This window comes from Python bivittatus, unplaced genomic scaffold, assembly GCF_059951505.1.
Source record: "Python bivittatus isolate LINGU-HERP-01145 unplaced genomic scaffold, Pbiv_v1 ctg000480_np1212, whole genome shotgun sequence".
NCBI classification, from domain to species: Eukaryota; Metazoa; Chordata; class Lepidosauria; order Squamata; family Pythonidae; genus Python; species Python bivittatus.
Window position 1 is genome coordinate 102,716,370 of NW_028277075.1, and position 14,568 is coordinate 102,730,937.

At 37.9% G+C, this 14,568-nt stretch overlaps 1 protein-coding gene across 1 annotated transcript in view; it reads right to left on the reverse strand.

Moving 5' to 3' along the window:
• Positions 1-3,023: 3,023 nt before the first annotated feature.
• IFIH1 (interferon induced with helicase C domain 1) overlaps positions 3,024-14,568 on the reverse strand; it is a 39,876-nt gene continuing 28,331 nt past the window's right edge. The window contains exons 9-16 of the mRNA XM_007421523.4: positions 13,098-13,221; positions 12,765-12,998; positions 10,056-10,312; positions 8,634-8,783; positions 7,849-8,010; positions 4,892-5,082; positions 3,920-4,013; positions 3,024-3,721 (exon numbers count right to left, since the gene is read on the reverse strand). Of these exons, the coding sequence (XP_007421585.2) occupies positions 3,536-3,721; positions 3,920-4,013; positions 4,892-5,082; positions 7,849-8,010; positions 8,634-8,783; positions 10,056-10,312; positions 12,765-12,998; positions 13,098-13,221 (1,398 nt within the window). The 3' untranslated portion in view covers positions 3,024-3,535. The remainder of the gene's footprint in view (positions 3,722-3,919; positions 4,014-4,891; positions 5,083-7,848; positions 8,011-8,633; positions 8,784-10,055; positions 10,313-12,764; positions 12,999-13,097; positions 13,222-14,568) is intronic.

The following is a 14,568-nucleotide window of genomic DNA, read 5'->3' on the forward strand; positions in this document are numbered from 1 at the left end:
ATACCTCTCACTCATTGATCTGATGGTGAATTAAAGGGTTGATTTACCATGTATTATTAATACCTGGTCAGAGAGCTGGTGTGTTTGTGTATTAATCTCTCCATACTTCATCCTGGATACTTAATACAGCACCAGAACAAGTCAGGAGAATTATGGAGGGGTAGTTGCTGTAGAGTGTACAAATTCAGCTTCTCTCTCCAGGCTTCCTGTTCATTCAAGTGTCAATCTTTAATGTATTTTCTGTTGGGCATTCAGAATACACTGGACATCTCACTACTCATCTGATAGAGATAATTTCAGACTTGGTATTAAGGACTCCTAGAAGGTTAGTTCTGCGGAACCTCAACATCTATAATGGAGTTGCCTTGCTTGAGCTGCTGAGGTTTTTACAGTTACCATGACAACCATGGGTCTGTCTAAAGGTGCTATTGTCCCTCTGTTGCTAGCTTTCTTGAGCTCTTTCACCCCACAGGGCAGAAGGCTGAAGATCTGGAAGTGGGGAATTTTCCATCTATTTCTTTAGATGGAAAATTCTAAAGAATTTTAGGTAGGCTCAGGTGGTTACAAAGTCCTAGGAGGAGTGACCCCAACTTCATATAATGAGACCATTCCCAAAAGCGGGGGGAGGGAAGGGATCCAGAAGATCTGTTAGTCAGTGGCCAGAATCCTCTTCCTGGGTAAGATACTCAAAATTGTGATTAAAATCACGTGACAATGCAGAGAACTTTTCCCTGTGCAATCCAGGGAAAAGATGTGGCTGCTTTAGAAGAATTGTAGACAGGTGTTATGTTCACCCTCCCTCATGCTCCGAAGCACCTTTTTGGAACTGAATGTGAAATACTGCACAGCCCTAATAATACATGAATCTATAATTAACCTACATTATCATTTTAACTCTTAAATACAATTACATGCTCACAAAGTAGAACAAATGTGTCAAATGCTGAAGAGAGTTCAGCTTGCAAACAAAGTTATCAAAAATTTCTAGAAATGCATAAGAACATATAATACTTAGCCTAGTATAATATATATTTTTATCTTTACACATGTAGATGTTAATTGTAAAAATGACCATTGACAGAAATCAAGTGAACTGTTTCATCAGAGCTCCCTTCTCCCCAGTTATTGGAGACAGAAGGAGTAGCAAGCAGTAGTTGGATGTCTTTATGGTTGCAAATTCTGAAGAGTTGTCAAAGGGCCCTTTATTTCCAAGTTTCAGTTTTATTGATTTGATGCTGCCCAACACCAAATGACTCTAGGCAGCTCACAATATACCAAATAATATAAAAACAGTATATAATGGAAGCAAACAACAAAACCAGACTTAGACAAAGAAAAAGAAAGAGCATGTTTTAACTGCAAGGTGTACAAATACTTTTCAAAGGAAGCACTACACCAGCGATTTCATATTTTAAGAAAGGGACTGTTTCACTATTTGTTTGGACTACTGCAATGCACACTCCATGGGGCTGCCATTGAAGATCATTTGGAAACCTCAGTTGGTCCCTAACACAGTAGCTTATGTTATGGGGATCACTTGGTTTCCCTATGTAATAACCTTTGCTTCAACAACTGCACTTGCTACCAGTATGCTTCTGGGTTGCTGGTTGTCACCATTAAAACCTTGCTTCTTCTAGGACCTGGGTATCCATGGAACTTTCTACTCCTAGCAGTCTTTGCCTGCCCATTAAGATCTGGGAGAGGGCTCTCTCTGCCTCCTAGCCCTTAGGGAGTGTAATCTGCAGGGATCTCAAACCCAGGCCTTAGTCACTGCCCCCCTTCTCTGGAACAGCATTTCCCCTGATATCAGACAAGTTTCAAGTCCTCTAGCTTTCTAACTTGGGTTTTTCAATGGCTCTTTGAGGACTAAGTAGCTGTATTTCTATTCCTTCATGGTAGGTTTTTTCTGTGGGTTATTCCTCAATGTTGGGAAATTTATCTTAATATTGTTATATACTGTTTTAACCTTGTGACTGGTTGTTGGACTGTAGGCTGCTCAAGGTGAGTTATGATTAGAATGGCATAGAAACCAAATAAACATCATTCTGTCTTCCTAGAAGATGAACCTAAGCATACAGATGATAACCAGCTGTCCAGAAGCAATAAGATAATGGATAAAGACCCTGTAATTACAGGATGGCTGTGATAAGGATGGAGAACAACGTCCTCTTCATAGTGGAAGACCTGGCACACAGAAATACCTGCGATATTTGTGCAGTATACAAATGGAACTTATTTTTGGTAACTGCAAAACTGCATTGAAAAAAAATTAATGAACAGTTCCTTTGGCTGCAAAGAAGGAGTTGTGAAGTATACTCCTCTACCCTGATTATAGAGAACAGAAACAGACTAATCAAGGAAAAATTCTGGAAAAGCTGTAGCTAAGGTGAGTGAACCGAAAGAGCTAATTAGCTGGTCCTTAAAAAAAAGCAGGAAAAAGAAACTCGTGACACAAGCTTCATCAGTTGGGCTGTGCAGTGCTTCAGATCCCAGAAAGGTGCTTCACAGCTCAAGGAGAAAGAAATGTAGCATTTTTTTTTTTTTTTTGGCCTTTGGATCCAAAGCTGTCCAGAACCCTGCTCACCAGCACTTGCCCGGTGAACGGGTTAGCACTACAGAAGTAAATCAATAAATAAAAGCCACATCAGAGAACAAACAGCACAGAAAACACAGAGGCAGCAAAGTTATTTGAATTCTCTATAAAAAGGGCAAATGTGGAAGCAACACAGACTTTTGTATCAGAATCCATGAACATGCCAAATACTTGTATTTTCAATTCACTTCTTTATAGGAATATTGAGAAGAAATTTATTTATTGCGGTAGACTTGTTAGTGTGGTCATTTTGTCACTTAAAATGTTCATCTAGGGAAAGTGAGGATATGGGATGGAGCTAAAACGATCTACCATCAACCCAAAGAGAACTAAAGAATCACTTAAAACATTTTTCTTTTCACAAAGTACAGAAATCAAACTTCAAACTGCTGAGTACTTAAACGAGCAAATCATGTAGGTGAAATGCAAATATATTGTCATGTAATCTACTTTATTAGAATCAGATCAAAGCAAAACAGAGTCTCGTTGCATAAATTTGATCCAAAACAGATACAGGAATTGTATTTTATAATTCTGTAAGAATTTTCCTAAAGTGTCAGCTGCACACTAAGTAACAAAAGAACTGGCATTTTTAAAATAAAACATGATCTTCCTGATCTTTTATGAATTAGTTCTATATTGGCACGGCCTTTTTGTTCACTGCAGAAAATCCCATTCAAGTAAAAGGCGAATTCCCACAACTGAACCATTTTACACCCTGGTTAGGGATGCAGCACCTGGAGCTACTTTCTCCTTTTTACACAGTGACTTAGATCTGAACTGCTTTTGTTCGGAAATACAGAATCCAAAATGGTATGAAAAAATGGCAGGTTTTTGCACAATATTTGCAGTCATTCGGACAGGAAAAAAAAGCTTCTTTGAGCTTGCTGTTGGGAATCTGAGGAGGAAAAAAGTTCCCGTCTTTAGCATCTCTTGGCCTTCTTAATCTTCTTCACTAGAAATATAATGATCTGCAAAGCTGAAAGCTGGAAACTTAATGGCCAGCTCTCTCCATTTTTTGTACATTTTCTTTGAGGTGCACTTCTTATCTTTGAAATACACCACAAAATTTTTTATTTTTAAGCAAGGTAGATCTAGACCTTTGTGTACCATCATAGTTCCCCAAGTCTGGAAAAAAGCAAGAGAATGATATTAGGAATATACTAACACAAGAATCTGATATTGCTGAACAACCATTCCCAGCAGCCGCCGTCATCATAATCAAAATCAGGGATGTCGGGAGATGTGCCTCTGCAGTATTTGGAGGATCCAGCCCAGGACCAACCCGAAGATACCCAAATTAACCAATCCATATTAGGCACTTACCTGGGCGCACTTTTTACAGATAACGTCCCCATTTGTTTGATAATCGGCTTCTTTTGCTTGCAGTGTCTTATTTTCCCTTACGATATAAAGCTCCCTGAAGTGTAAATGGAACAATTTACTTTTCTTATGGGCAGGAAGGGGTTCGTCTCAGCAGATAGGCAGCACTGACACTTCCCATAGATTCAAGTCTATTCAGGGAATAATTCACCAAGACCACACCCCAGCAATCCTCACCCTTTTGCCAGTGGGATTTAGGTTTGTGGAATTTACCATGGTGTCTACTAGAAGTTCACTAATCAGGGGCAGGTATAAAAGGGAGGTATAAAGAACTCAGCTGGGCGAGGGGCAAGGGTGTTAAATATTAACTGCATCCCCTGAGTCACAGCAGTGGATATTCCAACACAAGCTTGTATCTACTTGTGTCTGGAATATCCAGTTCTACCAAACTAGTTTGGTTTTTGCTATTGGTATCTCTGCCTACTCAAAGTAGTCAGTATGGCTACTAGATCAAAGACAATTCATACTCGTGTTTCACAGATTAAGAGATGATCAATGAACAAATGAACAGCTACAGCAGCAGCTGAGATTTGCTTATTTGCTGTTAAACTATTGATATTTGATAACTCTCCCCAGAGGTTTACCTATAGACACCACTCTTGCTTCTCCCTGCCTTGACGTGCTGGATCCCTTGCCCTCTGCTTCTGTATTGGCTGGACTCCTATACAGCATTACAAGAATTTGTTTCAGGCTGTCAGAAAAGGGACGCCCTTTTAGTATATGGGGGCACACTGCATCGTTAAACTAAATCAAAATAGAGGGATAACTTCAGAACAAGATTACACCTTTCATTTTTATTGGCATGAATGAAGGACTAGTTTTTCAAAAAAACCCTCTAGGCTGTGCAATCAAAAGAGACATCCTGATGGTAATACAGACACATACACACACACAGATGGACATTAGAACACTTACGCAAATTCCTTTTTGACATTGACATGATGCATATCTAAAATAACTTGAATGTCTTCTCCCGAACACTTTGGTTCTTTGCAGTTTTTGCAATGAAACGTTATCAGGGAGGGGTTCTCCTTGTATTGTTTATACTGTTCTTTCTTTGCCTTCATTTTCATCTCTACGTAGCTTTGCAACTGAAGCTCTTTAACCTAACAATGGAACAAACAGAACTAGGAAATAACTCCAAACTAAAATTTCATATAATCCATGAAAATTCATGTTGGAAAATGATTTGGAATAATTTAAATATCACTTTGCTTTTTCATGCCTACCAAATAATTGCCTAAGTACTGAATGTTTATTATTTGCATTAGAAATACAGGTAGTCCTTGCTTAATGACCCTAATAGGGACCGGCAACTGCACTGCTAAGTGAAGTGGTCGCTAAGTGGAAAATCACAACTGTGATTGTGCTTTCTGGCTGGAAAGAGACAAGATCTCTCAGTTTCACACCTTTGGCTTTTGTTTGCCTCCTAACTGCTCCCCCACCCTTTGGAATGCTCAAGTTTACTGTCTTGCACACATCGAAAGCAACGTGATCATGCTTTAGTACTCTCTTGAAGTACTAGACTAGAGGGAACTAAAGATTACAATTAAAGGAGACAAACACTTAAACTCAACTTACAAATAGAGAATGAACCAAAATACTGTATTTTAACACTGGGACATACTGAAGGATATTTTTGAACAATGGACCTAGAAGTTAATTTTAAGAGTGTCTACGTCTATAGATAGACTGTGTTTAAAGATGTTATAGAAGAGGAACAAGTTTTACCTGACAATATTGAAACTGATTTGAACATTAAAGTTAAAAATGACAGGCTACATGGAAAAAGATGTTACACTGGACATACAAAAGAAACCAGCTGAGTCTTAATAATTAAAAGGGATATACAAATAACAAACCAAGAGAGTGACCTGGATAATTTTCCTATATTGGATTTACAAAAGAAGCTTGTTAAAACTTTGAAGAATTTTGTGAGAAGGGACAAAGAAAAAAATGAAAAGAAATCAAGTTCTAGGACATTATTTGAAGGGATTAAAGACCAAGATTGTCAGAAGTAAAAGGAAGGAATATAAAGTTGGTTTATTTGATCAAAGTTAAAATAGATATGTTGTTATCTCTGGTAACCCTTAATGGACTTTTGCAGACATCAGGACTGAAATGATGAGGCTTTAAGGATTTGCTTATAGATAGGGGATATGGGAAGAGATCATTTGTTGTATTTTAAGAGAAGGTGATAACTTACTAAAATTGCTTATACTTGTGATGAAGATGAAAATAATTTCTTTATATATTTTTCTTTTTCTTTACTATAATCTTATTTTTTTCTTTCTTTTCTATTTTTCTTTTTTTCTTTTCTGCACCTTCTATTTTTTATTTTTATTTTTCAGTTTGTATTTGTTTTTATTGTTGTAATTGTAATTTTTAATAAAATTACTATTAAAAAAAAAGAAATTGCTTGCTTTTTTTCTCCCTCCCCTCTCACAGAATGGAGAGATTGGAGAGAAAGAGATTTCAACAGAGTACTGTAAGCTGTTTGCGTAGTGCTCCTGTGGTTCCCAGCCCTGGGCTGCCAGCACAATTGCACTGCTTTCAATGTGTAGAACAGCAAACAGCTTACTCTCTTGCTATCCCTTCCTCTCCAATCTCTCTGCTCTGTAAGGTGGGGGGAACCACCAGTCAGGCACAGGACAACATGTACTGACTGTAATGGTGATCACTTGACTGAGGGATGCTACAAAGATCATAAATGGGCCATAAAGTTATTTTTTCAGCACCATCATAACTTCAAACGGTCACTGAATGAATGATTGGTAAATGAGGACTACCTGTAGGGCTACACTTTTATTTATAGTAATATTTATAGACTGCTCTGATCAGGAGGACTCTGGGCAGTGCACAAGGGAAAACATTATAAACAGTACCATTAAAAATAATATAATAAAACCATGAACAAAAATGATTGTTTGAAGTTTGCATTCCTATATATCTTTTCCTATCCCCATATTCCAGGAACACATAATCTGTTGGCTGTATCTGGATCAAAATACATCTTCAGGAGCCCTTCTATTTTGCTACTGAATTACAGTGGCAACAAACAATTATCTGACTGTCCCCCAACTTTATCCAGCTCTTCCTGATCTAAGTGTTGTAAGAAGGTTTTCCTCTCATCTTTTTAATGAATATGCTTTATTTTTTACTGAATAATAAAAATTATATCTGATGCTTTATACATATATGGTTAGATACAGTAATAATGTTCTGCTGCTTAATGATCAAATCACTTCAGTGTATTATTCTGTTATTATTCTAACAATCTTGCAAGATTGGTATTATTTCATTACTAGGGATTTTATTTTCCTCTTCTGTAGACATCAGTTTTGCAGATGGGGAGGCCAAGAAAGAGTGAATTACCAAAGCTAATTAATATGTGGATGGTTTAGACCACAGATTTCCCAATTCGCCACTGTGAACTAAAACATCTCAAGATGCTATACTTTGGAACTGGGAAAAAATGGTTTGAAAACAACAGCTTAATCCATACTTCAGCCTGTTTTTTTTCTTAAGTAGGACAGTTGGCTATACAAAGAAAGTTACAATTCTTTCCTTATGCTGTCTTAATCCTTTTAGATTCACTGAGTACTCAAGCAAATGGTTTCATGGAAAGAAATGAAAGTTCCAATCCATCTAATTCATACAGGAAGCTACAGACTTCAATTGAGAAGAGCTGTAGCATGCACTGTAAAGCAGCAAGACGAAGCTCTTTGATGGTCAATTGTCTACTCCTAAATAAATATGTAGCTCACAAGCACTTCAGAGCAAACAAGAGTTTTCAAAAATAAGTATAGCAAACAAAAAGCAAGTAAGTCTTTTTAGAACCAAAGTGGCCCCAGCAACGGTGTGGGCCTTACCTTAAATAAATACTCTTCACGTGGCATCTTTTGGACACGTGCAATTGCTCGGTGCATCATTTTCTCACGAAGCATATTGACATTTTCACGTTCAGCAGCTCCTGATCCATCTGAAGCCACAAGCACATAGGTGCTTTCCTCAGCTCGAGCTCTTCCACGGGCCTGGAAGAAAGAAGGTGCTAAAATAAAATATAATGAACTCACATGTAGGAGTTGGGTTTTCCCCCCTCTTTCTGTGGAGGGGTTAAAGAGCTTTGCTGGACTATGAATCTTGATTCCAATATTTATTTGTCATATGCTTTCAGGAAACCCACTAGCAACCCATCAAGACAACAGAAGATGTCCTCCAGTAGTTGGCATATACGGTCTTAATAAATTAAATTTAGCTATTGTTGCTAATAATTACAGATAGGACTATCTTTCTTTAAACAGCAGTTGAAATATGGGGTGGAAGGAGAATTCAGATAAAATGGAGGGAGAGAGTTGCCTGTTTCTTCTGTGCCATCCTAATGATGAGATGGTCTCTCCCTCAACTTGTTATTTGTCCCAGCTGCAAAAATATACAGGTGCACATATCTTCATGGGATGCAGAACATAAGGCCAAATAAATTATATTTGGGCACTTGAGATAAACACCCTGCCTTATTGATAGAATGCAGTTTTTAATGCTTTTTATGCTGCTGTTGAAAGCCACTTTGGTGTTGTTAAGGCAGGTTAAGGCAGCAGGCAGCGATCTGATAAGCTTTGGGGCGAAAAAGTAATTATGGGGTGGGCCAGAACATTACCTGCATCATCGCTATTTCATTGGTAACGAGGCCATAGCGTATAACAATGTTGCACTCTGGGATATCCAGGCCTTCCTCTGCTACAGTTGTAGCAATTAGTAGGTTGATTTTACCAGTACGGAACTTTTCAATGATTTCCTTTTGTTCATTCTGTGGACAAAATGGAATGGAATGGAATGGAATGACAGCATGTTCAACTTCTCTTACAACTTGAATAATTCACGAAGTGTTTGTCCTCAGATCTCAAATATTATGAACTATGTCTTGAGCTAAAACATAACCAAGCAATTTTTTTACTCTTATATAAAGCTTGCCACAGCAGGAAAAGTAAATTGAATTCAGTCAGTATGGCAATTCCCTCTTTCCAATATGTCCAGATTACCCAAGTACAGTACAGTTGTATCTTGGACTATTATAAATTCTACCTGATTACATTAGTCTGTGTCAATGGGCTGTTATAGCTATAACGTTTCTTAGTTTCTGAAAATTAGTTCTTAAATATTTTAGCAAGGAAGTGACAATCACAGAAACACATGTAATATATACACATGGCATTTGATACAATGATTATTAGTGAATAAACACTCTAGGTCTGAAATTGGATAGGAAATGTAGGAGGGCGCTGTACGTCATATGAAGGATCTGGCAAGACACCCATACTTCACGCTTGACATCCCATCTTACAGCTATTAGCTTTCTAGGTTTGGCATGGTTCAAGTGTGCCACACTTTGGCCTCTTCTACATACAAGGGCAGTGCACATTCTTGTCCCCACAAAGCCATGGGTGTTTCAGAAGTGACTCCAGAAGAACCACTGAGAAGACAGTTTTGTGGTGTTTCCTCTGGAGCTGCAGGGCAGATTGTTTCTCGTTGGTTAGAACTCTTCCTTCATTTCATCTCCTGGGATTTCTTCCCCATTTTCTAAAATCAAGGTGTCATAGATCCTTGCTGCCAGACCCCCTTTTTTGGGAATGACTGGGAATGTGGTTTTGTAGCTACCCTCTTCCACCATCCCTTTTATTTTCTTTGCTGCAAAAGTAGTACACTCCACTGACAGTAATAGGAATTGGAAAGCAGTATGACACTCTGACATCAGAATGACTTGTATGTTTCCACTATTTTTCCAAGACATTCACTGTAGTGTTTGCCTGTTTTTAGGTATGGTAAAATTAATAAACTTTACTGTTTTTAGAAGACAAACAAAGAATGAATTTGATGCTAATCTTGAAATAATTTATCGCAGAATACGTACGTATTTAGGCATATTATAATTCATTTCCTGAAAATTACTCAAACATTAATTAAACCCAATGGGAAAGTGAGAAAAATATAGGAACTCAGGTTAAAAACCCTTCGAGGAGTCTTTAACCCTATACAAGTGAAAAGTGAAAATATGACAATAAACTTGACATTTTTGTTTTACCTGGGTCATAGGCTTAAATTCACTATTATGTCCTGCACCAATGAGGTAGTGAGCCTTCACTCCAACTTCTTCAAATTTGGGATTATCCTTAATCCACTCGTAGATAGCAAATGCACTTTGACGAGTCTTTGAGAAAATAATTCCCCTTGGTTCATTGGTCTTTGTGAATTGTTGCATTAAAGTTGTGCGCAACTTCGTTAGTTTTACATTTTCATATTGTAGTTTTCCAGCTAGTTCTTCCAACTCCCTTTGTTTGGCTTTAAGAATAAGTGTAAATGAACAAAATATTTAAGTAGTTAAGTAAAGTTTTAAAAGAATTAGAGTATGTTGTCAATATTAACCATGCTGGCTGACATTTACATTATTATATGACATTTGTTATAGTCCAAAATATCTGAAGGTGTCAGCATATCATGTTCAAAAGGACCATTCATCATCCATTTTTGGTGTTGAGCATACCAGCCAGCTAGCCCTACATGCTAGCTTTTCCAGAAAGGAAAGGTTGATGTAGGCTGTTTGCTAATTATTCACAATTCCTGTGCAGTTGGCTGATAAACAAACTGTTAACGGGCAAAACCTTAACTCAGGCACAAAACACAGACAGCAAATTCTGGAGGCATCAGCTTGGGTCAAGGTGAAAAACACTTCAGACAGCCACTGTTTTAACATCCCCAAAATGTTTTTTCACAGCTATCTCTGCATGCAGATATTACAGTAGACTTCCTTAGGTACATACAATGTTCTAAGTTCACACATGAAATTTACCAAACCCAAAACAGGAAGGGATGACCACAGACAGAATGTAACTGTCTCTCTACACTCCCTCCCCCAGCCAGAAGAGGTGTATTATTAGACCTTAACCTGACAAAGGTTATCAGGTTTCTTACCTCTAATGTATCTCAATTATAATGTATCACAGGATCACACTTGTTAGGTTATATCAAAGCATGGCAATACAGATATTAATACAAGTAGTCCTTGCTTACCAACAGTAATTAGAACCAGGAACTAAGTGATGTGGTTGTAAGGTGCAACGTCATGTGACTGCATCAACTTATGACAGCAGTTCCGGCAGCTCCAGTTGCTGTCATTAGGTGAATCCTGTATGGTCGCATCTTGTGGTCATGTGATTGTCATTTGTGATCTCCTATCTGCTTCCCCATTGATTTTGCTTGTTGGAAGCCAGCAGTGAAGGTCGCAAATGGTGCTCACGTGACTGTGGGATGCTGCAACATTGTAATTCTGAGCCAGTTGCTGAGTGCCTGAATTGTGATCATGTGACTGTGATTCAGGCTGCGATGGCCGCAACTATGAGGACCCGTTGTAAGTACCCCTCATTCACTGCTGTCAAAAGTTTAAACGGTAACTGAATGAGTGCTCATTCAGTGAGGACTACCCGTAGTGTAATCTAGTCTAGTCTTGTCCAGTCATATTGTAAATTAATCTCAGAGTATATTACGGAACACAATAAGGGAATGGGAATGTTGGCATTTCATGAAAGCTAATTCTAGTTGTTTCTATAGCACTAAGCTTAAAAATAAAATATCCATTCATCCACCTGGCATGCACAAACTTTTTCCAAGTTCTTGGGAAGTGGCATTATGTTTGGACATATGGGATTGACAGAGTTCACAGTATCACGACGCAGTACAGCATGGTGTTGTAGAGCATGGTGGAAGCCATGAGGTAAAAGATTGGATGTCTGAAAGTGTGATAGGCTGTTAGGCTGTGGGAATAACCCTGGGATACAGGAGGAGGAGCCGTAGCCTAGACAATGGTCAGACAAAAGATGTCTCAGCCCACAGAAGGAATAGGGGTGTGGAAAGCATCTCAGAAGGGACCCTCCCCAGTTCTCTGGAAAGTAAAGGCAAGGGAGGGAAGAAGGGCTTTCGGACTTGCAAGATTCTGTTACTGTAACCTTATAATAAAGGTACTGTTATTTCTCATAGTTTTGGTTTCTTGTCTGGACTACCTTGAAGGGCTGACATCTACCTGGGAGCCACACAAATCTTTGAGGAGATTTCTTTTCAGAGGGCAGGTGCTATGTCAGAGAAGGCAAGCTTCTTGTGCCCTGATAGATGCATTGTTTAATTGAGGGGATCCAGAGCATGCCAGCTCTGCAGACTCTTTACTGGAAGGGCAGAAACTATAGGAGATAGATAGTCCCTCAAATAACAAAGCCCTATGCCATGCAGGGCTTTACAGGTAATAACCAGCAACCTGAATCGCACCTGGAAGCATACTGGCAACCAATACAGCTTACCCAGCAGAGATTGATGGAGGCCCTGTTGTATGGACATGTCCTCAGCAAACAGGAGTGAATATATTTACACTGTAAGCAGGCTGTGTAGAACCTAATCCTTAGCTTCCTTTCTGCTTACACAGGGAGCACTTGGTTTATAGTTGTGATTAAATCAGGCTAATAGCCTTGAGAATAAGAAGGCAGCTTGCCTAAATCTCTACCTACAGAACTTTCTAAATCATTCCACCCTTAGTAGCTAAAATAGGGAAGTTTATATCCCAATTTTTGATGAAAACTGTGAGAAATTTTATAAACAACATATGTGAAATGTGATCAAGTCACTAATTATTGAGCTACCCCACTTAATGATCCATCTACAAGGAACAGCTAAATTTTGGTTCTCATTTTAATAGTGTACATTGATTTGCAGAAGTATAGACAGGAAGTCTCAGGTGTCTCATGCTTACCATAAAATAAATCTATAAGAAATGTATCCGTTTCATCCGGTTGTGAGGCTACAAGTTCATCATCTTCATCATCCTCATTCACTGCCATCTTTTTACTCCTTATTTCCTCATAAAAGTTCTTGAGATGGTTATAGGCATCAATCATTCGGATAGTATCATTAATCAGCAAGGCATCGTTGTATTTCTTCAAGTGTTCTGCACATACCCGCTCTTTGCGAGTCCCTTCCTTGGCAGCTAGGGAAAAGAACAAGCACTGGGAAAACTATCAAACAAAGAACGAGGAGAACTGTGCCCATCTATAGTGTCAATGTATTAATCAAATGTAAGCATTACCTTTTTTTTCCTCCTGAATTACCCACTGTTCATAGGTCTGTGATCCAAACTCAGCATTTCGGTTGAATTGGCAATAGCCTTGAATTTCAGTCATAATGTTCACAAGTTTCTCTCTAAATGGATCCTAAAATAAAAAACATGACATTTGTTATGTTCCAATCACATGACTGGAAGGGACCTTGGAAACCTTCTAATCCAAACCAGAAATCCTCACACCGTCTCCTTATGTCTAATTTTTGCTAGAAAAAAACTCCAGTTAAATGGATATTCAGCCAAAATAAGCAGTAAAGCTTTTTTAGTTTCATATCATTGAGGAAAATACTAGAAACACTGTATCACAGCAAACTAACTGCATGCATACATAATTGCAACTAATGAAATTTGCAGAAAGAAACAAAAATATCTCACATTTCAGGATGATCAGTATTAAAAATGAATCAACTTAGCTACTTGAGGGGCAACAATCTTCAATCTCAGAGTCAAATATGACCCTTGAAGAATGTGAACACAGTCAAACACAAGAGGCTGGAGGATGGGAATAACCTCTATTTTCTTGTGCATCATGTTGGGGGGAGGGGGCAGTTAACTGAAATGCTACTGTTAACTCACCATCACTGCTTAAATTCCTCTATGATTAAAAACCAGGTAAAAATCACAATGTAGTACATTGTGCTCAATCCAGAATGGTTCTGAGCAGAGTTCTTTGCTAATCCTGAAGGAAGGTGGCAGGAGGACCATTTGCTCCTATTCCTCTATGTTCCTATGTGCAACCTCTCACATATGTCTGTGTCTTTTTTGCACTTGGGAGTGCAAGAAGAACCAAGCAGGAACCTTGCTTTTTTTAAAAAAAAAAATTTATTAAAAGGTTTAAACAGGAAGATAAAAAATGAATACAAACTAATATAAAGTAGGAAAAAGAAAAGAAAAAGAAGGAAATCAGAAAGACAACTAAAAGAGCAAGAAAGGGGGAAAAAAGTAAAAGAGAAATAGAAAAGAAAGAAAAAAACCAAAGTGACTTCCAATCTTCTTTACAGCAGTTGTAAATACAATTATAAATTTACTTCTTACTCTAAGGTTACAACATAACTCTCTTCTTTCTATAGTCTATTCTGTCTAATCATCAAAACCATAAATCATAAGTTCATTTTTTTCTATTTTACACAAAGAGTCCATAAGGGGTTATTACAGTATTTCCCTCTTATAATTTCAATATCATTTTCTTTTCTGTTTGTAATTTATATGCGAGCCACTTCCCTGGTTTGTTTGCAAATTTAATTTTTTTTTTGCTTTACATAGTTCATTTTTATTTCCAATTTCTCTTACTGTTAACATAGATAACTGTCATTGTAAAAGCTCAATTTGTTGAGAAATACTTGTCTTCTCTGGAAATTTAATTCTTCTTTTCTCTTTATATCATCCAAAATAGCTTATGTTTACTCTTGACTATTCTTTCTGAGTTCACTATTATGTT